The sequence below is a fragment of the Acartia tonsa genome, chromosome 13 (assembly GCF_053477335.1).
Source record: "Acartia tonsa isolate MP-2025a chromosome 13, ASM5347733v1, whole genome shotgun sequence".
In the NCBI taxonomy this organism is placed as follows: Eukaryota; Metazoa; Arthropoda; class Copepoda; order Calanoida; family Acartiidae; genus Acartia; species Acartia tonsa.
Genome location: NC_137272.1, coordinates 11,025,032 through 11,051,598, shown reverse-complemented (window position 1 = coordinate 11,051,598; position 26,567 = coordinate 11,025,032). Strand labels below are relative to the sequence as shown.

General features: G+C 33.1%; 2 protein-coding genes across 3 annotated transcripts in view; one reads left to right on the top strand and one right to left on the bottom strand.

Moving 5' to 3' along the window:
* LOC145303806 (furin-like protease kpc-1) overlaps positions 1–26,567 on the top strand; it is a 308,581-nt gene that overhangs the window by 172,201 nt on the left and 109,813 nt on the right. The window lies entirely within an intron of this gene.
* Positions 7,027–24,876, bottom strand: LOC145335142 (phosrestin-2-like). Of its 2 annotated transcripts, none has more exons than XM_080180874.1 (19): positions 24,812–24,876; positions 23,229–23,314; positions 22,407–22,460; positions 21,946–22,020; positions 21,072–21,167; positions 20,445–20,507; positions 19,759–19,845; positions 19,338–19,355; positions 18,937–19,012; positions 18,322–18,434; positions 17,188–17,244; positions 15,146–15,241; positions 13,455–13,515; positions 12,307–12,377; positions 11,656–11,739; positions 11,044–11,130; positions 10,600–10,652; positions 10,153–10,267; positions 7,027–7,212 (listed from the first exon to the last, which is right to left on the bottom strand). In XM_080180874.1, exons 1-19 carry the CDS (start codon positions 24,852–24,854, stop codon positions 7,078–7,080), a joined length of 1,470 nt encoding a protein of 489 aa, XP_080037000.1. In that variant the 5' UTR covers positions 24,855–24,876; the 3' UTR covers positions 7,027–7,077. The 2 variants fall into 2 exon arrangements, 1 of the variants encoding a protein (XP_080037000.1); XR_013885178.1 differs by having other exon boundaries at positions 7,180–7,212; positions 10,611–10,652.

Below are 26,567 nucleotides of genomic sequence, written 5' to 3'. Positions count from 1 at the left end.
CAATATAACCTTATCTAACTATAAATAACATACGAACCCCTTCCCTTGATGCTAAACATTTGTAGCTATCTAGCTTTTTCAGAAGATGAGACGGTTAAATGTCCGAAGAGGGGTTTAAAATCCATGAAAAAAATATGTGCCTGCCTCTGGGCGAGAAAATATTTAAGTGATCTCCCCTCCCTTTTATTTTTAAAATTTTCCTAGAGCTGAGGAAAGAAGGTGTAATTATTTGGATCTACTGCAGTTCACGGTAAAATATTGCTGGTAACGAATATTGACAAAAATCTATGAATTTTAAAGGCTGCTAGCTGCCATAAGGCTGAACGTACAGATCATACCTGCACACCAATTTAATCGGCATAAGAAGGCCTACAAATAATCTGTAATAGCCAAGATCCAATGATGCACAAGGAAAGCTTCACTGAAGAAAAACCGCGTAAAATAGGTCTTTTACGCGCATTTCTCTGCACTGCGAGATAATTATGCATTATTGAGTTATGGCTATTCCAGATTATTTGTAGACCTTTTTATGCCGCTTAAAAAAGTGTTCGGGAATGATCTATACGTTCAGCCGTTTGGCAGCTAGCAGCCTTTAAAATTAATAGATTTTTGGCAATATTCGTTACCAGCAATATTTTACCGTGAACTGCAGTAGACCCAATTGTTTTAATCAACATTTGCTTACTCCATATAGCCCTGTTATTTGTACTTTTTTCATTAATTAAATAACACAGCTATTCTACAATCTATTTTCTGTCAGAATCAAAGCTACTCTATACTCTGTACGGCATACAATCTGTCCTGCACAGAAAATATGAATTACTTTTTAACCATTTGAGATTTTTTAAACTACTTGATTGTCGGCCTGTTTAAACTAATCTGAAATGCATGAATAAATTCTAGGATATAAGACACTTTCTAATCTACAATTGAAATACAATACATTACATTAATTTTGCTGTTTTTGTGATAAATAAAATAAATGTTTTAGGTTTTAACATTTCTAGCAAAGACTTCAATAAAAAATGAGACACTATTCTTCCAATTTACTAATCCAATTTTTTTTGAAAAATTTCCTTTTAAATTTGTAATCCTACTTTAGAAAATATCACCTAAAAATGTAAATACAGATATACGAGAATGAAAAAAAAAGATATTGAGAGAAAAAAGCTTTGATTCTTTCTTCCTTATGAATAAAAGATCAAAGGTCTAGAAATATTAGGAATAAAGGAAAAAGTTAATTTTCAACAAATCAACGATCATAAAGGAAATTCAGGGGGTCATTTTTTTGGTGTATTTTCCGTAAAGTTGTGTGTTACCGTTTAGTCAAATGCGCTTATTAGGTCAAAATGTTCTTAATTTATATTTATTAAATAACCATAAATAAGAACAGTTTGATTTAATAATGGCATTTAACTAAACGATAACACACCGAGATTCCAAAGGCACGGGCTAAAATAACTGGTTTTAATCTTATCATTGTACATTTTTATATTCGTAGAATATAATACGATGCTAGACATAGTTTTTTTTAATATGGATGAGAACCGGTTCTAACCCACCGGATATTAATCGGTTTCGAATGAATACGAGAAACTGTATTCTTTGATAAAGGGTACCTTAAAAATTTGCTGTTTATCTCAAATAGCAGCTAAGAAAATTAGAAAATTTCGTACTGACATACAGAAAAATTTGATAAAATGCATTAAACTTATTTACCATTCCTAAAATTCCTGATTTTTTAAGAGGGGGAAGAATGCCCATTGGTATTCTATCCTTCCCCCCCTTCTTCAGAAGCAAAGCTCTTCTATAAGCTTTTCAGATGAACTGTCTCTACCTGTTCTAATATCTTTGTATAGGCCTGTCTATAAATCAGGAATCAGACAATGAACGATAAATTGAACACACCAGTTTGAAATGTACCAATCGAAATTCAAAAAGTACCCAAATGAAAATGAAAAGGATACGTGGTTATAAGCCTTTGGGTACCAGTTTAGTTTATAGTCCAATGTCCCCAATCTTTTTTTCCTGTCAAAATGTAAGTCTCTTTCCTTTAATGTTTCTACTTAGAATATAGATTTCTGTAATAATATTATATGCAGTATTTCTATACTTTTAAACATTTAAATTTTTTAGATAATAATTTTAACCTAAAAGAACCAAGTAATTGTTTTGATATTTTATAAAATGTTGACTTTTAGGGTCATAGGATGCAATAGTTTCAGAAATATAAAAATGATTTAAAATGTATTTAAATCTCATATAAAAGTAACAGGGTTTCTTTCTGTTTGTGTGTAGCAAAAGATCAAATTAATCGATTAAATGATATGGTTCCCCTTCAGAGTAAAACTTTCTATAGGTCCAGGAAAGGTTTATGATAGAGAAAATATTTTGCACTAAATTATATTAAATATCAAATTTCTAAACAGTATAAGGATAATCGTTTAGCTCTTTGGTTTCAGATGAGGACATCCTTGTTTTTCTATTCCAACCTGATGAATTTGGTGGTGGCCATTCATTTCCGCAGTGGATCATATCCGCATTCCTGTTATATTCGCAAAAAAGTCACAATTGCAAAATGGCGTGTAATGAAGAAAGTAAAGCAAAAACAGACAGTGATGGGGGCACATTGGACTGTAAATGACACTGGTACCCAAATCTTAAAAAAAGCACGTTTCATTATTCGTATGGAATTTTTATTGAGTTTTTGTAAGTTCCTAAATTTTCTACCAATTGTATAAATCTACAAAAAGTGGTATCATTTGGAATGTATGTAATTTTATCGTTTATCTATCTTACCCCTAAAGATCCATCAAATAGAAAAAAAACAATCGGAGAGAAAGGGGACAATGGGCTGGTTAGTTCACTAGTTCCAAAAGTTTTGTGATAATGTTCTCTTATTCGTTGGCTTAAAATTTTTGGGAACTTTTAATGTATTTTGTTAGGTTGGTTTATAAGTTGAAAGTCCAAATTTTCAAACCGCTAATTGTAATCTATAAAATGGTAATTTTGAGTATTTACCATAGGGGATGCACGTGAATTTATCGGCCATTGCCTTATCCCCCTTAATCCCTGTTATTTATGCAATTGTAATAACAGGCGGTTCTGATGATTTGCTACTGTGAAACATACGCGGAAGTGAGAGCACACCAAATTTGGTTGAGGCAAAGCAAACAAATGTAAAGTATGTTTGTAACCAACAAGGAATATATCAGGTTTTAGGATGACATACACCTAGTAGACCATGTTTGTAACCAACAAGGAATATATCAGGTTTTAGGATGACATACACCTAGTAGACCATGTTTGTAACCAACAAGGAATATATCAGGTTTTAGGATGACATATACCTAGTAGACCATGTTTGTAACCAACAAGGAATATATCAGGTTTTAGGATGACATACACCTAGTAGACTATGTTTGTAACCAACAAGGAATATATCAGGTTTTAGGATGACATACACCTAGTAGACCATGTTTGTAACCAACAAAGACTATATCAGGTTTTAGGATGACATACACCCTGTAGACCATGTTTGTAACCAACAAGGAATACATCTAGTTTTAGTATGACATACACCTAGTAGACCATGTTTGTAACCAACAAGGAATATATCAGGTTTTAGGATGACATACACCTAGTAGACCATGTTTGTAACCAACAAGGAATATATCAGGTTTTAGGATGACATACACCTAGTAGACCATGTTTGTAACCAACAAGAAATATATCAGGTTTTAGGATGACATATACCTAGTAGACCATGTTTGTAACCAACAAGGAATATATCAGGTTTTAGGATGACATACACCTAGTAGACCATATTTGTAACCAACAAGGAATATATCAGGTTTTAGGATGACATACACCTAGTAGACCATGTTTGTAACCAACAAGGAATATATCAGGTTTTAGGATGACATACACCTAGTAGACCATATTTGTAACCAACAAGGAATATATCAGGTTTTAGGATGACATACACCTAGTAGACCATGTTTGTAACCAACAAGGAATATATCAGGTTTTAGGATGACATACACCTAGTAGACCATGTTTGTAACCAAACAGAAATATATCAGGTTTTAGGATGACATACACCTAGTAGACCATGTTTGTAACCAACAAGGAATATATCAGGTTTTAGGATGACATACACCTAGTAGACCATGTTTGTAACCATTAAGGAATATATCAGGTTTTAGGATGACATACACCTAGTAGACCATGTTTGTAACCAACAAGGAATATATCAGGTTTTAGGATGACATACACCTAGTAGACCATGTTTGTAACCAAACAGAAATATATCAGGTTTTAGGATGACATACACCTAGTAGACCATGTTTGTAACCAACAAGGAATATATCAGGTTTTAGGATGACATACACCTAGTAGACCATGTTTGTAACCAACAAGAAATATATCAGGTTTTAGGATGACATACACCTAGTAGACCATGTTTGTAACCAACAAGGAATATATCAGGTTTTAGGATGACATACACCTAGTAGACCATGTTTGTAACCAACAAGAAATATATCAGGTTTTAGGATGACATACACCTAGTAGACCATGTTTGTAACCAACAAGGAATATATCAGGTTTTAGGATGACATACACCTAGTAGACCATGTTTGTAACCAACAAGAAATATATCAGGTTTTAGGATGACATACACCTAGTAGACCATGTTTGTAACCAACAAGAAATATATCAGGTTTTAGGATGACATACACCTAGTAGACCATGTTTGTAACCAACAAGAAATATATCAGGTTTTAGGATGACATACACCTAGTAGACCATGTTTGTAACCAACAAGAAATATATCAGGTTTTAGGATGACATACACCTAGTAGACCATGTTTGTAACCAACAAGGAATATATCAGGTTTTAGGATGACATACACCTAGTAGACCATGTTTGTAACCAACAAGAAATATATCAGGTTTTAGGATGACATGAACGAACGTTCCATATTCTATTCCGTTTTATACCCATTTTATATGCATAAGTATTTTTAAAAATCTTATAGGGGCTTCGTCCCATGACTTTAGAGGTGGGGAGTTTTTTAACTGGCCCATATCTACAAGACGGGTGTCGTATTTCAACCTCCAGATAGCTTAAATCCTTCTCCAGACCAATGGCAACATTTCCTGTAAATTGCGAGACAATCTTAAAAGAATAAATGATTTATGAAAAGAAAACTTAACATATGAAAGAAGGAAATTTTATTTTTTTCCTATTTTATTTGAATATATGTGACTTAGGTAAAATAGAATAAAAGAAATTCAATTTTTGAATGTGTAAATTTCTTCTACAAAAAAATGCATTTTATCAAATAAAAACAAGGAAAATAATGCTAAAAATAAAGAAGCAAAACCAAAGTAATTCTGCATTAACTTTTAATAGTGGGGTTGGGAGTCATTCATGGAGTAATTAGACATATTTAGAAATTGTAATATCCCATCATGGCATGTACAGGATGCTAGCTTAGGTAATAAAGCATTTAAATCGATCAAAATACAAAAATATCCTATAACAGTACAATCTAAGTATATTTCAGGTTCCAGGTATGATCCAGCAGGTCCTGATCCTCAAGGTCTCACTCAAATTTTAAATGGCTTCTTTGATTGCAATTGTTGACTTAGACACATTGAATGTTATGGGTATGTTATACAGCTCAGATATGCTGTGAATATTTTCATCTCGTGTGTGTATGTGTCGGTACTTTGCGTTAATTATGTGTGCGTAGAGACTGTTTACCAGGGAGGATTAAAATAGTACCCAAAGTTTTATAAACGTTTTCTTATCCGTCGGCTTTTAATATGGTGGTTCATTGAATTCAAATTGCTTCAGCTAATACTTTAATTTACGGTAGGGCTAATTTTGTTTCTTGTCATTAAGAATGTACATAAAATTATCATTCTTTGTATTATCCATTTAAATCCTATATGATACCAGACGAAGGAACTTGCTCTATAGAGCAGCGTGTTTACTCAAAGTAAGATACATTCAAAGAATATAGAGCAATATCCAATTTATTGTTTTCTTATTTAAATTCAGATTTTGTGATTGTTATTATGAAAAACAAGGATGACAACATTCATTAAAGCAAAATCTTCAAAACGGTAGGGCAAACAAACATTAACATATGTAAAGTGTCAGAATAGTAAAAGCTGAATATAAATGTATGTGTAAGTCTAAACAAAATTTAAGTAAATTTGTTGCACGACTGTTAAACAGTGTATACTTTTAAAAATACACCTACACTTTAAGCTATAGAGAGACGGACCAAAATTATAGAAAAGCTTTAGGTTTCAAAATTAAAAAGTAACATAATAACAATGATGTCAACATCCATATGCAGTGAAGCTCTTGAATATGAAAGAAAAGTCAAAAACACACAGCAGGTGAAAGAAAAAGTGAGTTATAAAGTTTTTCTTTTACTTTCGGTCAGGTAAGGTAAGATAATATCAGGTACAGAGTAACCCTTGGTTAGGTGTAGTCCCTGAAAGGGTTTATGCTTAAAAAGGTATAACAGAATAATGTAAAACAAAATGTCTACTAATTTTAAGGTCACGGGAGGGTTTTTGAGATGTTATATCAAACCTTCTATATGAAATAACATCTAGAAAAAAGGGTTAAGGATTTTTTTCTTAAACTGAATCTCTTGCCTTTCTATTGTATTTTATTTGTATAAGAATATAGGCCAACAATATCCTATCAATTGCTATACTAAAGTCAAATTGATACAATATATATGTGTACATTGCAAATAGTTTTAAAGGAGTTTCTTCCAGAGAGAGAGAGGGGACAATGATATGTTTATTATATTAGTCCCCAAAGTTTTGTAATGACGTTTTCTTATTCGTTGGCTTAAAAACTTTAGGGACTTAAGTGAATCTTCATTGGTTGGTTAATTAATTTGAGTGTTTGTTCACGCGTTTCAAACACTTATTCTAATAAACAGAAGTGATAATTTATGTATCATCACTAAGGAGTCAACGAAACAAATCATTTATCATTATATTTTATTAGGCATTTTTCTAAACTTTAAAATAATCTTACTATCTAAATTTATTGACAATAACAGTAATAATACACAGTAATAGAATGATAATATTAGGTTGAATACTTCTATTGGCTGCAGCTGTGCCCAGGGTTGAACCTTCTATTCTAAATACTCGTTGATCTACCTGAAACTAAAAAAAACATGGTTGACAACATTTATAAGTAGCGAAGCAACTATAACATTTGTATGGACAAATCGATTTAAAGAGCAGACGGTAAGTGGTCATAAATAAATCACAAAACCTTTTATTTGTTTTATTATTTATATTTTTGTAGCATCATTAAAAGACCGACGGACAAAGGCTGAAATTATGTAGGCTTATTGGTGTTTTTTTTTACAAAAAAAATCAATTGTCTATCTTGAATAGCAGTTTTGAAAAATTACATTTTCATACAATACATAGACTGATGGACGGAAGAACAAACAGGCAACGATAGATATAGAGAAGAGTAGATTCTCTTCTTAACAAGGATGACAACATCCATAAAAGCGAAGCACTGAAACAGTAGAACAAACAGACATGAACACTTATATAGTTTCAGAACTGAATAATCAGAATATAAATGTATCAGAGTCGAAGCAAAATTGTAAGTAAATTTGTTGAAAAACTGCTTTATACAGGATAATGTTTATGGACATACTTACATATTTAGGACTTGATTATAGAGTTACTTTGCTTATAACATAATACTTTGTTGTCCCAGGAATCAATATACCAAAAATCAGATCAATCGAATGATTAGATCACATAAAAATTTGCTGTTAAAAAAAAGTAAAAAAATCAACATGTTTACAATGGACGTACGGAAATATTGGTAATGATTATAGAGTTGCTACGCTTTATAAATCGTACCTAACTACTAAAGGAATCACCATGCAAAGTTTGAAATCGATAGGACAATTCTAAGATGCCTAAATTAACGAAAAAAGCTATCCGTTACGGACGGACGGACCGACCCTAATTATAGAAAAAGCTTCGCTTTTAAAAAGATAAAAAGTCCATAAATTGAATTGCATTATATTGTCAGTTTTCTTATGTTTTCTTAGGTCCAGAATATTTTCTACATTTAGAGTTTTTCGTCAGTCGTAATTTTTCACCAGTCAATAAATTCTGTATAATAGTTTTGAATTTTGATAGTGAAAACTACTTAGAAAACATGCTGATTTCATGCTATTAGGGTTTATTTTATTTCTTTCTTTAATTATTTTAAATATTATCCCAAGAACGAATAGGTAAAGTTACTCAATATCTTGAAGTAAAAGGTAAATATCTGAATATTAACCCTTAACAGTTAGGCCCCTCTCCGGATTTTTACTGGTGGGGGGGGGGGGGGTTGCAGGGTCTAATACCCTCCCCCATATTACCTCGTTTTAATAGTAGTAGGGGTCTAAAAAAATTATGTTATTTCCCTGTTTGATATTTTTTTATGTTAACACAGAAAAAAGTCATACAAACTTGTGTTCGATTGTTTTATATACTAGAGCTTTGCTTTTATGGATGTTTTCATTCTAAATTCTACTAACTGCAAACAACAAAAGGTTAGCTTATGATAAACGATAAAATGCCAGGGGGGGGGGGAGTGGCCCATGGCATACAAATACTCATAAAATCCCATCCCTCCAACCCCCAACATCTTACATGAAAATAATCTTAATATAAACATTGTGGGATAATTGATTTATTTTTCATTAACCTATCCCAACCTCCATGAAAAAAATACATCGCAAGTGCAGTTTGCAGAAAGATGACAAATTTTGTTGGAGAGTTCATTTATCTTCAGCCAGGTCAGGGAGGGAGGGAACATTGCACTGAAAATTGCACAAGTACCCAAAAAATGACCTATTCATCTTATACGTGATTTTATTGAATTTTGATTGGTTGGTTTCAAATCAAGTAGTGTCTAAACTTATAAACCATTAAGATTAATCTACATAAATGATAATTTTGCATATTATTATTTAGGTTGTATTTATCCACCATTGGCTTATCCCTTAAGATCCCTGAGCAAGGCACATTTCATCAAATTTAATTTTTCTTCCTTAAAAGGTTAAGAAAAAGAAAATTATAAAGATTTTGTCTTTTTCTAAAGTTAATCTGTTTTAACAATAACATTTATATGCAGTATGTTGGATTACTGTTACCTAAGAAGTAACGTAATGTACGTACACATTTATGGATGGACATTGGACATGCCTATTTAAAGAGTAGCTTCACTACCAAAAATTTAAAAAATTGGCCAAAAAGGAAGGATTAAAGAAGAAGTGTGCCAGGAAACTCCTTAAAAATAGAGACGGATTTATGACGCCACACATGACACTTGCCAGCGCTTTAAAATATTGAATCTTTCTATATTTATATTCTTTATTTTTTTAACATTATTCCTCACCCCATTACTTACCTGGTATTGCTCTTTTATATGTCCGTCTGTCAGTCTATTCAGTTCGTAACGCAATAGCAAAATGTTATTTTCTCTACTGCTATATTATATAGTCTAATGTTTTTTTGGAAGATATCCCCTACTCAAGCTTATTATTGGAATAAATCATATGTGACTAAATATATAAACAAGAATTTTTATCTGATAGAAAATTGGAATTAATATATATTAAAAGCTGCTAACGACTAAACATACACATATGTCGGAAAATGACATTTGTGTCCCAGCAAACATAAATGCACAGAAAGACTTATTTCACGCGTTTTTTCTTCAGTTAAGCTTTCCCTGTGCATTATTGGATCTTGGCTATTCCAGATTATATATAGTCCTTCTTATCAGAGAGAGAGGGGACAATGGGCTGTATATTACACTAGTCCCCAAAGTTTTATTATAACGTTTGTTCATTCGTTATATGAACAACTTTAGGGACTATAGTATATTTTGATTGGTTGGCTTATTAAGTTGAGTGTTTAAACATATTAAATAATAATTTTAATCTACAGAAGGGGTAATTTTGTGTATTATCATTGGAAATGTACATTAATTTATCAGCCATAAGATATTTTCGGAGATAATCGATCCCGGGAGTATTTTTATCGTGAACTGGACCAGATCCTGTTAATATGTATTACCTGTCTATGGAAGTGATAGCATATGTAGATAATATATGAAGAGAACCAAATTAACATTGACATATGAAGTTGATACACAGAATATCCTACACCATCCTCCTCCTTAGTTGGAGTCCTAGACAGTTATTTGTATCAATTACCAGAGAGAGGAAGGGGATATTGGACTGTTTATTACACTAGTCCTCAAAGTTTTATAATAACGTTTGCTTTGGGGACTTTAGAGAATTTTGATTGGTAGATTTATTAAGTTGAGTGTTCAAACGTTTCAACATCTAATTATAATCTACAGAAGGGTTAGTTTTACGTATCATTTTTGGGGATGCACATCATTTTTTCAGGCATTGTCTTATTTGTTTTAGATCCCAGATCAAGTACACATATTGAATTAAAAGTACTGCTACTCTACAAGTATCTATCTATTGTAATAATGTACAAAGTGTTCGTTACCCTGCCCCTGCCTGGCTGGAGTTTATAGATTCTCGGAGAACACTGTCCTGGCCCTGAAATAAACATGGAGAATAAGTGTAATTTGTGACGTCATAAAAAAACGTCTAAATCAATCTCTATTTTAGGGAATTCGTTTCCCACATCTCCCATTAGACATCACACCATCACACTTTCATTATCTTCATCTTTTTAAAATAAATCAAAAATAAATTAGAAGTGTTTTATGGTGTCGTATTATAGACAATTCACTCACAGGTAGTAAAATAAAAACTTCCTGTCGGTTCTGAAAATTCTATAACTTGCAAAATATAAATATCCATTTCTGACAATTAATATTTGTCATTTTCAATTTTCAGTATCGCTCTAAACCGATTTATATTCGGTGGATTAGAACCGGTTCACAGCCACATTAAAAAACTATGTATAGCATCATTGCCAATTTACCTGGAATTTTTTTCTTTTTATGTCCTTACTAGCAGTACTCTCATTTCCAGAGGCCTCCTCCTTAACTTTCATCAATTGCTCCATCTCCTATGAAAAGATTTATAGGGAATCCTCCCTTTCGTGGCAACGCCCCTTAAGGAGCGATTCGTCGCATTTTTAAAATTGCTTTTGATAGTTTATTTTAGGTTAGGTTAGGTTATATTGGGTTAGGTGATTGTCCCGCAGGGTTAGAGCGGGGGGCTTCGTGAAAAAAAATAAGAATCGCCCCTTAAGGAGCATTGCCACGAAAGGGACAATACACGATTAATATTATAAACACTCCACGCAATCACTCCCCAACTTGAAAACATCCTCATTGAAAAATAACCTGAAATCTGCTCTGGTAGACTTACCTGATAACTGTGGAGCGTCAAGTTAGACCATTTATAAGACACATAATCATAAAACTGACTACTTCATATTATATTAGTTGTTGCGCCTCTGGCATCTAGAGACGATTATGTTAAAGGGGTAGTGAAGAGTAAAAACAGTTTTTCCTAAAATATAATTATCAAATCTTCAGCTACAGAAAAAATTACTACTTCATATCATGGGATAAAATTATTGTTTTACCTCGCTTGAAGCTTTTGGGTAGAGCAACTTGAATGGAAGATCACATTCTAATTCACCACCTAGGCTTCCTATGGTAGCAATAACCTGAAAGTTTAGTCATTGCCAATAATATAAAAAATACCCTTTGGCTCTAACCCTGCAGGAAACCTTAAATCTGCAGTTCTTGGACTATGGATCACTAACCTTGCGAGACTATCCATAACTGGTTTAACAATTCCTTTTAATGTGTCCAATTAAAATGGTGGCGAGGGGGGAGAGTTATTTTTCAGATTGGTGGTCAGTTTCACCAACAATTTTTTTTTTAAATTGGAGTTAATAAGATTTGAATTCTAATTAAAATAACATGGAGGACAACACCCATTTAAGCAATGCTCTGAATTCAACAAATAAATATGATTACTTGTTCCGAAACTGCGTTAATACAGGATTCTGTTTACATACACTTACATCTTTATGAGTTTATGAGTCAATAATCCAAAATGTTTTAAATGGATGTACAGACTTTCTGGAAACGATTATAGAGTTACTTTTCTTTCTAAATCGAAACTAACTGTTAAATGAATCTTCATCCAAAGCTTGAAATTGATAAGGCAATCGGACAGACATAAAACCCTAGTTATAGAACAGCTTCACTTTTAACAGATGTAATACCTTTACAGTGTAAGAAATGATGACTCCAAGCAAATCATTTGGGTCTCCAGTGCTGGCAATGCTTGAGGAGGCTAAAAAATAAATTTACAAGGTTTAGATCCCCAATCATTTGTGTCTCCAGTGCTGGCAAAGCCTGAGGAGGCTAAAAAATAAATATAGGAGTTTTAGATCCCAAATCATTTGGGTTTCCAGGGATGGAAATGCTTGTGGATTTTATAAAATAAATAAATATAAATATCTAGATCCCTAATAATTTTGGTTTCCAGAAATGGCAATGCTTAAAGAGGCTAAAAAATAAATATACAAGAGCTAGATCCCTATTCATTTGGGTCTCCAGTGCTGGCAAAGCCTGAGGAGGCTAAAAAATAGTAAAATTAGATCCCTACTTATTTGGGTCTACAGTGCAGCAATGCTTGGGAGGCTAAACAATGAATATAAAAGATATAGATCCCTAATCATTTGGTTCTCCAGTGATGGCAATGCTTGAGGAGGCTAAACAATGAATATAGAAGTTCTAAATCCCAAATCATTTGGTTCTCCAGTGCTGGCGATACTTGAGGAGGCTAAACAATGAATAAAGCAGATCTAGATCCCTAATCATTTGGGTCTCCAGTGCTAGCTATGCTTGAGGAGGCTAAAAACTAAATTTACAAGGTTTAGATCCCAAATCATTTAGGTCTCCAGTGCTGGCAATGCTTGAGGAGGCTTAAAAATAAATATACAAGGTCTAGATATCTAATAATTTTGGTTTCCAGTGATGGCAATGCTTGAAGAGGCTAAAAAATAAATATACAGGGTCTAGATATCTAATAATTTTGGTTTCCAGTGATGGCAATGCTTGAGGAGGCTAACAAACAACAAAACAATATTTATTAGACGATTTTTGAAGCTGATGATCTGTTGATCATTGTACTGTTCTCATGTATAAGAGGGACGAAAAGAAAAAAACAATAGGATAAAACATCAATGTCCTGATAACAATTTGATGTAATTACCCTTGTTAAAGGTTTTAACACTGTCTTTTTATACAAAACAAACATGATTTGATAAAGGAACCAAAAGTTTTAAGGAAAGATGAAAACTTTGGGTACAAAAATGTGCAGTCCAATGTCACCTCCCTCCCTCACTGATTATATATGTTACTTTACCTAAGTTAGTTTCATTTTTAGCTCTGCTCAAAGAGGCATCCAAGCACAGTCCCTGGCTCATCTAAACAAATAATTAATCTCTGCTTGTTACTTAGGATTTCTTAAACAGCTACACCTTTTATTTCCAATAGTCTTAAAATCAACGTAAGGCCTCGCTATTACATGGTAAAGAGTATCAATGTCCGTTTGTCTGTCTGTATCTCTAAAATGTTTCTAGAGAGTGATTTTCACAGCTTCTATTGAAGACAGACTGCTGGGAAGATTTCCAATTTTATTGTGCATCTGTTATTTAATTATACTTGGTCTGTTGGTCTCTTAGTTATGCTACAGGGGACATGGTATTAATATGTATTATCATCTTGTATTCTTGTCTAACGACTATTTTTTATGGGTTTTCAATGTATCATCCTTTTTCACTCTATAGAAATCTATCTATATATCTATCTATCTATCTACATATATATCTATAAATCTATCTATCTAAGTTTTTCTTTAAATATTACACTTTACGCAACAAAATAGTAGTAGTAGACGTAATTGTCTTAGAGTTATATGAATTGGCTCCTAAAAAGTGGGGATTTTAAATTCTTGATTGGTTGGCATAAAACTTAGCAGGATCTGAACCTTTCAATCAATGATAATGATTCGCTAAGGGATAATTTTGATTTTGTTTTATATTTTGGTGTATAAATTAAATTTTCGTCTTCTGTCTTATCCCTTTATATCCCTGCCTTTGATCTTTATGGAGATGTACTGAATTTTAGTTTCCGAAAGTGTACCTAGCTTCCGCGTCCTATCTCAATCTTTGCTACTGTATAATGTATAAATTGTTTATACGATATATTGTTTTTCCCTTTGACCAAAGTAGCTGAAAATAGCATTTGCAATAATTGGGTTATCTGCTGTACAACTTTGGAAATTAGGGAAGAAATAGGCAATCCATTTTCAGCACATATTTATTGATGAGATACCACCCCCATACATCTAGAATGGGCTGATCCATTTGGCTAAGAAATTCTCAGGTCATAACCAGGAAAAAAAAGATAGTAAATTGTTTAAAACCCTAAATTGTGATAAACAAAATTACCCCCATCTGTAGATTTAAATTATGTGTGGTAAAGTTTGGTAACTGCCATCTTGAGCAAAACAATGAAAATATACTCAAAGTTTTCAATCTATCTAATGAGATAACGTGATTATAACACTTAGATAGGGTACCAGTATAATTAACTGTCCAATGTCCCTTCCCTGCAGTAATGTTATTATCTTATAGTAATTGGGATTTATTTACCCGTCATTGTCCTTTACTTTCCTGAGTATTTACTAATTGTTACTGTCCTGTCATTGATTAAAATGGTAGGATTGGCTCAATTTAGTAGCGAAGCTACTCTATAATCTAAAGGGCCTGTCAGCTATGTTTAGGGGGAAACATGAATTGCTCAGCTACCATGAAGATACTGCTGATTCGTATGTCCTAGGAAAAAATAACCCTTGCATTGCAGGACTTTATAAAAAGGTCTTAACGTACGTGGCAATGGAACCTTCTTTGTACCTAATATTTACCCCATTTCAAGCTCTTATGTCACACATCAGCATGTATGTCTTTGATTATAATTAGGCACTGCTATATCAAGATTCGAACCCATCCCCTACCCAACAACGAGCTAGTGAAGTGTAAGCTAGGTACTTACCTGGCAGGTTTGGGCCAAAGGTTTGAGGACCAGGGTTTGCTGGAGGATGGATCCAGGCTGGAGAGGACATCCAGTTTCACATGTCATCTCTGTTATCTAAAAAAAGGGATTTTTGCCTTAAACGGGTGGGGACAATGAACTTTAAGTTACAATATACCACGCAATATTTAACTAATTTATCTAATTTGGGATTTTTTATTGCTATTTTGCCACCTGGGGCACTTTAATTTGATAACCCAACTTTTAGTTTAGATATAAAAAGAAAAAGTAAAAAAAGGGTTGGGGTTGACAAACAAACAGACAGACAGACAAAATTAGCAAAAAAATAGTTAGCTTTTTTGATTGGTTGATTACGAACTAGAAGTGTCCTAGTTTTTCAACTAATAATTTTGATTTAAAGAAGAGGTAAATTTGTTGATTATCATTGGATATGTATGTAAATTGAACGCCCATTGTCTTATCTCTTAAGATCCCTTGAAAAATTAAAAACAAACTATACTTTAAAGGAGATTTTTAAAGGAGGTCAGAAAATAGACTAAAACCACTCTAAGACATTTATGAAGCTTTCTTGAAAACTGCAACCCATTATGACCAGAAATTATCACTGTCTTTAGCTTCAGACAAAAATACCTTACTACTTTATATAATAGGATAATAGAAAAGTGCAGAAAAAAAAACAAAACAAAAAATTAATTACAATTACATCATAGGGGCGAGCCGCGAGGTCTAACAATAAAGGATAAATGAGGGGAGCAAATCTTTCCTTTTCTGTGCAAGCACTCAGGGTATTAAGAAAAGTAACACCTAACATACAACCAACTATTTAAATGCACGACCTTTCTCTGGAAGCTAAAAAATTGTATGGTAATGAGTTGCACATGTTATGGGCCAAGGTATTTCCACCTATTCTAACAATTAATGTCGTGCAGAGCAGAATCTATTTTGAACGTATTTATATATAAAGATGTTTCGGCCGAGATTCGAACCTGATATCCCCCTAACAGCGCTACAGAACATTCGGTGGTTTATTTATGTATAGTTAGAAATTAAAACTTTATTTTACCCTTTTTAAATAAATATTTATAAAACAAAGGTTTTGGAAATAAATTGTTGGGATTTAAATTTTGCTTCCATTTTTATGGGTTGTATATTCAGTATATAAAATCTAAACTGCAAATTGAACTAAACTTAGGAGTAACTTAAATTCATGCTCAGAGGAAAAGTAAATTTATTAAAAATTTTATTTAGAATTTTGTGTAATAGACTGTAGGGATCTGAAGATAAGACAATGGACTATAAATTGAAATGCACACCCAATTGTGTATTATTCATTCTATAAATTTAACTTATCGGTTGGAAGGTTTGAACACAACTATAGAGGAACAAACATTCAAAATTTTATAAGCAAAGCTACTGTATAACCCATTTTGTCCGTTCTTTAACGCTCAGTTGAAAAAAAAAGAAAAACATGAGAAAATCTGAACATTTTTGTTTATTATAAGGGAAAAAAGACAATTAACTGCACATTTATATACTCAGGAAAAAAAATCTTTAGATCTTGGCTTTTGCAAAAATAAGCCCACAAAAACATTTTGGAGAGCCTGTTTTGCTTTTTCTTTGAGGCATTATGAATGAGATGATGTTAAGGTTTGATAATTAGATGAGAACATTTTTCGTGCACAGTCCCTTTAACTTTTCTTTCTACATAATTTACATTACACTTTCTCTCTGATGGAACTAAATTGAAATAGAATAAATGTGTCTGAAAACATAGCTTAGTTAAATTACTATAGTCTAAAGTCCGCGTGGGGGGGGGGGGGTATTCTAAATACAAATATCGTAACAATAATACTTGAAATTATTTCTAGTACGTTTGGTAAGACACGAAATGATCTTATTATTTCAAACTTTGCATTATAATTTCTGCAACAATGAGGTACAATGTTGATTTTTAGCTAAGTTTAAATTATCATATGATTGAATTTCACTATAAACTGAAAAGATGGTTATTCCTGTGACATATTGGCAGAACAAAAGCTTACCCTATTAGAATAATTAGAATTGATAAGGGTGATATCAACATTCTGGTCCACGCTCACCTAAAAATAAATTAAGATTCAGTTTTGAAAGGGACACTGGACTATAAATTATTCTGGAACTCAAAACATTAGAAGACGTACTCTCATTCGTTCACTTAGCGAAATACACCACAAGGTTTAGAGTATGACTGAACCAATCTTATTTAATGATGTACGTGATTATATTTATGACCTTCTAACAACCAACTCTTTGATACCACGACTTTTGTCTGGAAGTCTTAACTATACATTGTAGTGAGGTACTAAGTAGCGTCTATTTTGGGCCAAGACATTCAACTATTTATGTCACTATTCATAGTAGTAGTACAAACCTTTTTCAACTTTTGGATCAACTGCAGTTCACGGCAAAATATTCCTGGTAACGAAGGCCTTTAAAAATCTATGCATTTTAAAGGTTTCTAGCTGTCAAACGGCTGAACGTACAGATCATATCCGCACACCATTTTAAGCGGCATAAGAAGACCTACAAATAATCTGGAATAGCCGAGATCCAATGATGCACAGGGAAAGCTTCACTGAAGAGAAAACGCGTAAAATAGGTCTTTTTTCGCGCATTTTTCTGCACTGCGAGATAATTATGCATTGTTGATTTATGGCTATTCCACATTATTTGTAGGCCTTCTTATGTCGCTTAAAACAGTGTGCGGGCATGATCTGTACGTTCAGCCGTTTGGCAGCTAGCAGCCTTTAAAATTCATAGATTTTTGGAAATATTCGTTACTAAGAATATTTTACCGTGAACTGCAGTTGATCCCAACTTTTTATTTATTACGCGGATTTTGGCCGAGATATGGATCAATTACCTACCCAACAACGAGTGGGTGCACTACAAGTTCTGCAACATTCACGTAATCAAACTTTTCATTGGCTTACACACATTGGGTAGCAGAATGTTTGTTTGTCGTTAAGATCTCGTAAAATCTCGTAAGATCTAGCATGATAAAATCTTGATTGGGTTGTAGAGACTGTAGTGTCTAACTTTCCCACCACTAACTTTAATCTTTACAAATAGTAATTTATCGCCCATTATCTTATCCCTTACGATACCTGGTCAGCAAGTAAGGTAGACAAACTTACATGAATGTATCTGACTGGCTTAGTACTGTTGTTGTGAATATTGACAGTTACAAAGATTTCCTCCCCGTGGTAGAAGACATCCTTGTTCAAGGTTCCTTCCAGGCTGATTTTTCCTTTAGAGAAAATTATGAATAATAAAGTTAAATTAATAGAATTATGGACTTTCTTGAGTATTTATGTGTTTGTAATTAAAGTGTCCAAATGTTTCTAATTATAATCTACAAAATTTTGAGCATCATCATTGGGGATGTACATCATTTTATCGGTCATTTTCTTATCCCTTTAGATCCTTTTCCACTAAACAGAAACAGTTTCGACTTTAGGGACGGTTGATAGCAACGTAGGACAAGACTCTCAAAGCAAAGTCCCAACAGTGCAGACAACCAACTTATTGATTGCACGACCTTTGTATGGAAGTTATTACTGTACATGACAATGAAATGCGCTTGTTTTGGACCAAGACTTTTACCTTACTCCAGATATTTTTGTTGCACGTCACAAAAAAGCAGAAGTAGGTACAATTTTCTACGTCATAAGTTATCATTAGTTGGGTCGAGATTTGAACCAATTACCTCCGAAACAACAAGCCAATGTGTTATGATAAAAAGTTGGTACCTGAACTCAGGGTAAATCCTTTTTCTGTGATGGTGGTGGGACTACGGGACTTGCCCTCCATGTTCAGATAACTTGTCTAGATAGAGGCAAGAATAATTATGGCGGTTTCCCTCAAAGTATATAGTCGAGCAAAAGAACCGCCTGACTTGTTTTTAAATGAAAAGAAAATAATGGGGGAAGGGGTCTTGTTCGTTTGTTGAAGCTGTTCTTGAATACTACCTAACCGTTACATAAATCATATTATAGTTTGAAATCGATAGAACAAGACTTACTTATTAATCATCAGAGTTCTTTGTTACCGACGAATAAACCAACCCTAGTGAAGGAAAGATTTACATTCAAAAGCCCTGAACCAGTATAGGGTGTCAAGTTAAAAAAACTCAATTTAAAGACATGCTTACCTTTCTTATTCCCATACTTTTCACCATAATGGCATGATATAATTTAGGGATCTTAATGGATAAGACAATTTACGAAATTGATATACATTCCCTTCTGTATATTAAAAAGGAATGTTTGGATTTAATTAAAGTACCCAAAAAATGTTAGCAAAATTTACTGTCCAATGTTCCTTCGTTCACTAAAATAATGGACACTAGGTCTTTTCGTCTGTAATATTCTAATTGCCATAACATTTTTTTCCATTTGTAAAAAAAATACTTTTTGCTCTGGCTTAAATCAGACAAAACCAACTCAATTTAGAAAAAGTTGTTCTTTTGACTTAAAAGAGTTCAGTAGGCATAGGAAATTTCTGAACAAGTCAGCAAAGAACAGTAATTTCTCTGCTACTATTAGAGATAAGCTTGATATCATGTATTTCCTGATGACAGGAGCTCTGAGATCCATATCCTCTGGAAAGTCAGCCAGGTGAACTCTCACATCATAGAATACTCCCATATTGTCCGCATCCTAGTCACAAGCAATAGAATAAAGTATCAGTTTAAAGTATCAGTTTGTACTGAAGATTTTCATTTATAGCTGAACCGTTATGGTTATCCTTTGAAATGCGCCTTCTTATAGAAGTTTAGAATATATTTTTTTGGGGGTAGGGGGGTACCTCTAAACTCCCAAGAGAAATCACCCCTGAAAAATCATCCCTCCCTCCCCCCTATTTTATAAAAATTTTCTTTTTAAAACTTAATTGAAATAGTAGGGTTGACAGTTTCTCCCCCTTCCTTTTTCCCCTCAAGTGCCCCTAGATGGCTCTTGAATCGTTCTGCAGTATGCATACAGTGTAGATGAACAATCCATTAATAAAACTAATGGAAACACAGTGAAGGAACAATCTGACCATATTATGAGTTAGAAAGTGTACTAATTTCATTTTTCAATATCTTAAGTGAAATAAAAATAGTTGAATTTTGTAGGATAATTTTTTATTGAATTATTGAATTGAATCATTTGTGACTATATGTAAAGAACCGCAAAAATCTTTTTATGCTTCGGTACCTTAATAATTTGCCATCTAATATTCCTTCCCTCCCTAGATTTGACCTCTTAGTACTAACCTGATGAAAAAGTTCTCCCTTATCCCCACAAATAAGAAGAGAGTTGGGCGAGAGGTCAGGAAACTGAGAAAAAAAAATTAAGTGTTGATATAATAATAACCCTGCTAGTCAATACAATACAATGTTTGAAAAGTGTATGTACATCCCCAATAATGACACACCTTTCTGTAGATTACAATTAGTGGTTGAAACGTTTAGACACTAAATGAACAAAACCATCTAAATCATTCTATTATTTTAAAATGTCAAGTATGAAAAGAAAAAAAGTTATTTGCAATAAGGTCAGTTTTGCACAGAGTAAATAGTTATCTGTCAAGGTTTAATAGAATTAATCTAAATTTCTTCAACAAACTATTTTCATTTTTCTTCATCAAGTTTATAAATACTAAGTTTAAAGTATGAACCAAGGGCGTATTATGGGGTGATTTTTTGTGTTGGAGGGGGGGGGGGGGTATTACTAATCATCCTTAGTGGTATTGAAAGAAAAATATTCTTAAATAAATTATTTTAAAATGTTTTGTAAGTGTTTTGAGGACAATGACAAATAAACAGCCCAATGTCCCCTCCCTCCCTCCCTCAATTATAAATGATTCTAGTTTGTCTCCCAGAGGTGCATGTAACACTTACCTTCAAAGTGAATGGGATGGCTCCCTCGCCCAGCTTTGATTTGAGCAGGGAATGGAACTTGTTCTTATCCTCAACATCGGTTTTGGATGTACTCAGCTAAAAGAGAGTCATTATTTTCGCGTATTTTTCATATAGTTGAGTTTTATCCTTTACTCAAATGCCCTTATTAAGTCCAACTATTCTTAATTTTGTCCATTTCATGTATCCCCCTTCCCTCTTAAACCCCCAATCATATCTAAAAATTTTAACCAAAGCAACCAAAGCCTCCCCTTTTAATTATATTTTATGACGTCACCGAAACTGTCCCAATTTTGTATAACTTTTGCGGAACAAGTTCCAATTACGTCATATTTTTCTTTCCCGAAAAAGAGAAGGGGGAAAGAAAAAAAAGGGAAGGGGGGAAGAAAAAAGAGATGGGAGAAAAGGGGGTTTTCCCCATCTCTTTTGAAGAGATTTTCTTCCCCCCCCTCCCTTTTTCGGGAAAGAAAAATATGACGTAATTGGAACTTGTTCCGCAAAAGTTATACAAAATTGGGACAGTTTCGGTGACGTCATATTTTATTGGAGGAAGGGTGGATTCATCTAAATATTTTTATGAGAATATTTTTAAACGTAATTTTGAGTTTAGATAGAGTAAAAATAAAATCAGCTGTATTTTCATAAGTGATATATTCTTTGAGATTTTATGGTGCTATCCCTTTTATATCTAGTACATCTGATTCTCATCCTAAAACAGCTGATTACATCCCAAAACAGCTGATTATAATACTAACACAGCTGATTCCCACCCCAAAAACAGCTGATTTCAAAACATGTTTTGACTACCTAATATTGTTCCAATTATTTAGTTTGTCGGTATAACTCTGATACTTACTACTTGTTTGTCCAGGATGAGTTCTTTTTGAAAAGACAATCCCATCACTTCATCTTCCTCTCTGCTATGCTTAAACTAAATATAACAAATTTATCATAGGACTCTAGACATTTCATGGGGGAGCCTAGTAAAAAGAATACTATTTAGAAATTTGATGCTTTCACAAAAACATTTTTAGACTAACCTTCCTTCCCCCCCCCCCCCCTCCCTGTAATTTTAATGTTTAGAAATTTTAAATGTCCTTTTTTCCTTAACAGACCCTTCTAAAGGTCCCATTTCCCTTTAGTAGCATTAACAGACAGATGGATAAAGTGGTTGATAGAGTAGAAATCCATTATAAAAAGTAATAATTCTTTGCAAATTCAGACATTGATTCCAAATATCTCATAAGAAATTTACATTTCGGAAAGACAGATAGAGTGTCAGAAATGAAGTTTTTCAAAAGTAAAAGATCATCTTACATGAATAACAAGCTGAACAATTATGACTCTTCCTGTCAAACAGCTGGCCCAATCCTGACAAATAAAAACAGATCAGGTATAATTGGACCAATAGCAATGGGGTCAACAACTTTTCTGCCACATTATTAGCCAATTCCTGACAAATAATGAATAGATCATATTTGAATGAACCAATGGCAAAGAACTTTCCTACCATAGTATTAGTTTTGTTTTGATCTTTCATCCTTTGGGATTATAATTAACAAGAATGGTACCATTTACTAGTGAGACATTCAGTGAGACAAACAAAGATAAAAAACATTTCAAAACTTTCCAAGTCCAAAAAAATATTTCTAAAACTTTTTTTAAAAATTATTTCTCACTTACTTAGATTGAAAGACTTGATTATAGAGATGCTTTGCTGATACAAAGTTACCAAGCAGAGCTTCTAACTCTTTAATTTTTAAGATTTTGCTACTATTGAACATGACCTTTTGGGGGCTTTGTGACGCTTCAGGTACAAGTTCACTCCACGCTATCTTGAACATACTCTGCTTTTGAATTGCAGAGTAACACACTCAATCATTTAGGGTATTAAGTAAGGTAACACCCAATAGACAACCAAATCTTTGATTGCACGACATTTGTCAAGAAGTTCTAACTGTGGATGGTAATCAATTGCGTCTGTTTTGGGCCAAGACATTTATGTCCTGCATCTGGCATAGCAGTACTGGGAACCATTTTAAAGTGTTTAGTTATGATGCGGTGTCAGATCACCTTCCCAATACAGAGCGGATGCACTTCATGTTACGCCAAAGTCGCGGATTCTACTGACAAACATACCTTAGAGTACACAACACCATGAATATCCTCATTCTCTCCCTGACATTGGATATAATCTCTTTGTCCAAGGTACAGCAAAATTTTTCCTAAATAAAATCAGAAAAAGGAATAATGCGGGCAGGGGGAGTGGACATTGGACTGTAAATTACACAGGCACCTAAAGATTGGTAATAGTCTCTTTCGCGGCAACGCCCCTTAAGGGGCGATATGTCGTATTTTTAAAATGGATTTTTATAGATTATTTTAGGTTAGGTTAGGTTATATTGGGTTAGGTGATTGACCACAGGGTTAGGCAATTGGCCCCGCATGGTTAGAGCCCCCCCCCCCCCCCACAGGGGCTAGGATTAGGGGAAAAGCCACTACGAAAAATACAAACAATCGTCCTTAAGGTGCGTTGCCACGAAAGGGAATATACCCCAAAGATTTACAACTATCTTAACTTATTCTTTGTCTGAAAATTTGGATATTTTTTGTATTTTGAGAGGTGAGTTCTAAACTAGTGGTTTCCAAACTTTTTAACCAATAATTGTAGACTAAAGAAAGAGTAATTTCATTATATCCTTTAAAATTCCTGGAAATAGAATCAAGTATTTCCAAAAGCAAGAGAATAAAAAATCGTTAGGAAGGTTTGGGGGAACTGTCCATTGCTAAAATAAATAATTCTGCCCAAATAACTTTTATAGAATTCTGTGGGTAAAGAGTCAGAGAGAGAGACAATGGCATGTTTATTACACTAGTCCCCAAAGTTTATAATATATAATTTTCTAATTTGTTGGCTTAACAACTTTGGGGACTGCAGTGAATTATGATTGGTTGGAGCATTAAGTTCAGTGTCCAAACTTGTCAACTATTAATTGTAATGATGTAATTCTATGTATCATCATTGGGGATGTACATAAATTTATTGGTCATTGTCTTATCTCTTTAGATCCCTGATAATTTGTGCAAGAGTAAAAACAAACAAAAGATATGTCCATGGGAGAATTGTATCAGTCAACCAACCAATTAAATGGACAGTCTTTTAGCCTAACTTGGCAAAGCGGAGCTCTAAAATGTTAGGACAAAAGAACATTAAAACGTCCATAGTATCATATTAATGCATAAGTCTAAACAAAATTGTAAGTAAATTTGTTGCAAAAATTATAAAATACAGGATACTGCATTTTTAGAACTTGATGCTTTGCTTATAATAGTGTACCTCGTTGTATTAGTAATCAGTACAATTCTAACCTGTTTAAGTAATATTTATGCCACTATTGCACTTAAAAGTTTTATTATCTTATATCTTTACTAGCGGCTTCGCCCCTAGCAAGAGGTAATTTTAAAAAAAAGTTGTGATCGTGGTGCAGCACCAATGTTTCTAAAAAAAATTGGGGGGGGGGGGGATTTTTATTATTTTTGGGGTTTTATCCCACCCTCCAAGAAAATAGCTGTTTATAATGAGATGCGATAAATAACTAGTAGATTATTGTCCATTTAAAATATTTTTTTTTGTAAAGAAGGTTCCTTTTAATGTATATATAAATATTCAGTGACTAAAAGGTCTGTATTTATGTAGCTAATGTAGTGGTGGGGAAAATTACCATATGGAGAACTTTTTTTAAATATCTTCATAGTTCCACCCATTTCTATTGTTTGGCTGATCTTTTTTTCTGAAATAAATAAGAGATTTTTCTCGTATTTATTCGAATCCGTTGGATAGGAACCGGTTCTCGTCCATACGAAAAAACTATGTCTAGCATCGTATTATATCCAGCTTTCTACGAATATAAAAATGTACAATCACAAGATTTAAACCAGTTTTTTTAGCCCGTGTCTGCGGCACCTCGGGGCTAAAAAAACTGGTTTAATCTTATAATTGTCCATTCTATATCTGCGGAAAGCTGTTTATAATACGATGCGAGAAATAACTATTAAGTCATTCAATAAACAAAGTGCAAACAATATTAAATATGTTGATTGTACATTAAACAAGAATGACAACATTCATATGTAGTGTAGCAAGAAAATGTGTTATGTTTCACGAATCTAACAGAATGATAAATAATATGGTGCATTATTTGCCAAATGTACCACTTTTCTGCACTACCTCTCCGATTTTGTTAATACGCTATATTTTGATCCGTTGGGTCATTCAAGGATGCTGGATGGCCAAAAAAAAGTTTCAGAGTCCCTGAATGTCTAGATATCTAGCTATCTATGAAGGTAGGTAACAAAAATGTAAAAAACACCCTTTTTTTCACAATTTTAAAAATTAATTTTTTCATCAATCTTACATCCAATCTATACATTTTATACACCAAAATGATCGTTTATTCATGTAAAAAGCGCACATAATGCTATTTTGGCCAAAACTCTAATTTTACAGGGTGTCCAACAAAAAGTGTATTTTGGATATCTAGCGTAATACCCAAAATACCTGTCCGAAAAAAATCATTTTTTTTTGCTTAAATCCTGTGTTTTATCTGTGTGCATATGTGGTATATAACGGTTCAGACCACCCGGGACTATAAGGTTGTCAAATTTCACTTTGGGACACCCTGTAAATGTGATTTTTGCGTCTGTAGAGCTAAATCTTGGTCCAAATTGGCTATTTTTTTCAAATTACTCTTATATGTGTCTTAGTATGTTTGGCCATAGTGTTTTCTGACCAGATCAATATTTTCATATTTTTTGGACACCCTGTATTTTCAAAAAAAGAGAAAAAAAAATTTTTGTTTTTTTTTAAATTTTTTTTCTATTTTAAATTACTTAAAACTGTCATATAGATACAGATTTTGACTAATAACAATAATATTTGCCTATTTTACAATTTTTTACACTTTTGGGACACCCTGTGCATGTTTTTGAAAAATGATGGTTTTTGCCCATTTTTGGGGGGAAGGAGTCGTTTTAGGGCCATAGACTATTTCTTCATTTTTGTAGAACTTTTTAAGACACGTCATTTGTTATTTATGCAAAAACCGCAAAAACCGAACCGTTTTGCCGTTATTCACCGCCAAAGGCGGAATTTTTTTACGTTTTTGCCGTTCCGGAGGTTCTAATGGGCATTTGTGGTAAGAAGACGTTGATTTATCAAGATAACTGTGAAATACTTTTATTTAGGCATTTTAATTTACTAAATTTCATGTGAAGTAAATTTTTTTGTATATCCAACTGATTTTTGTCAAAAGGAATTTCAAATGCACATGATTTATGTTTCTTTTATCACTTATGTTATAGCAATTATTTATGATATATTTACTTCATTTTCTTGTTTTAACAATTGAAATCCATCTCGACGAAAAACGGTTAGCTGCACAAAAAAATTTACTTTATATGAAATTTAGTAAATTAAAT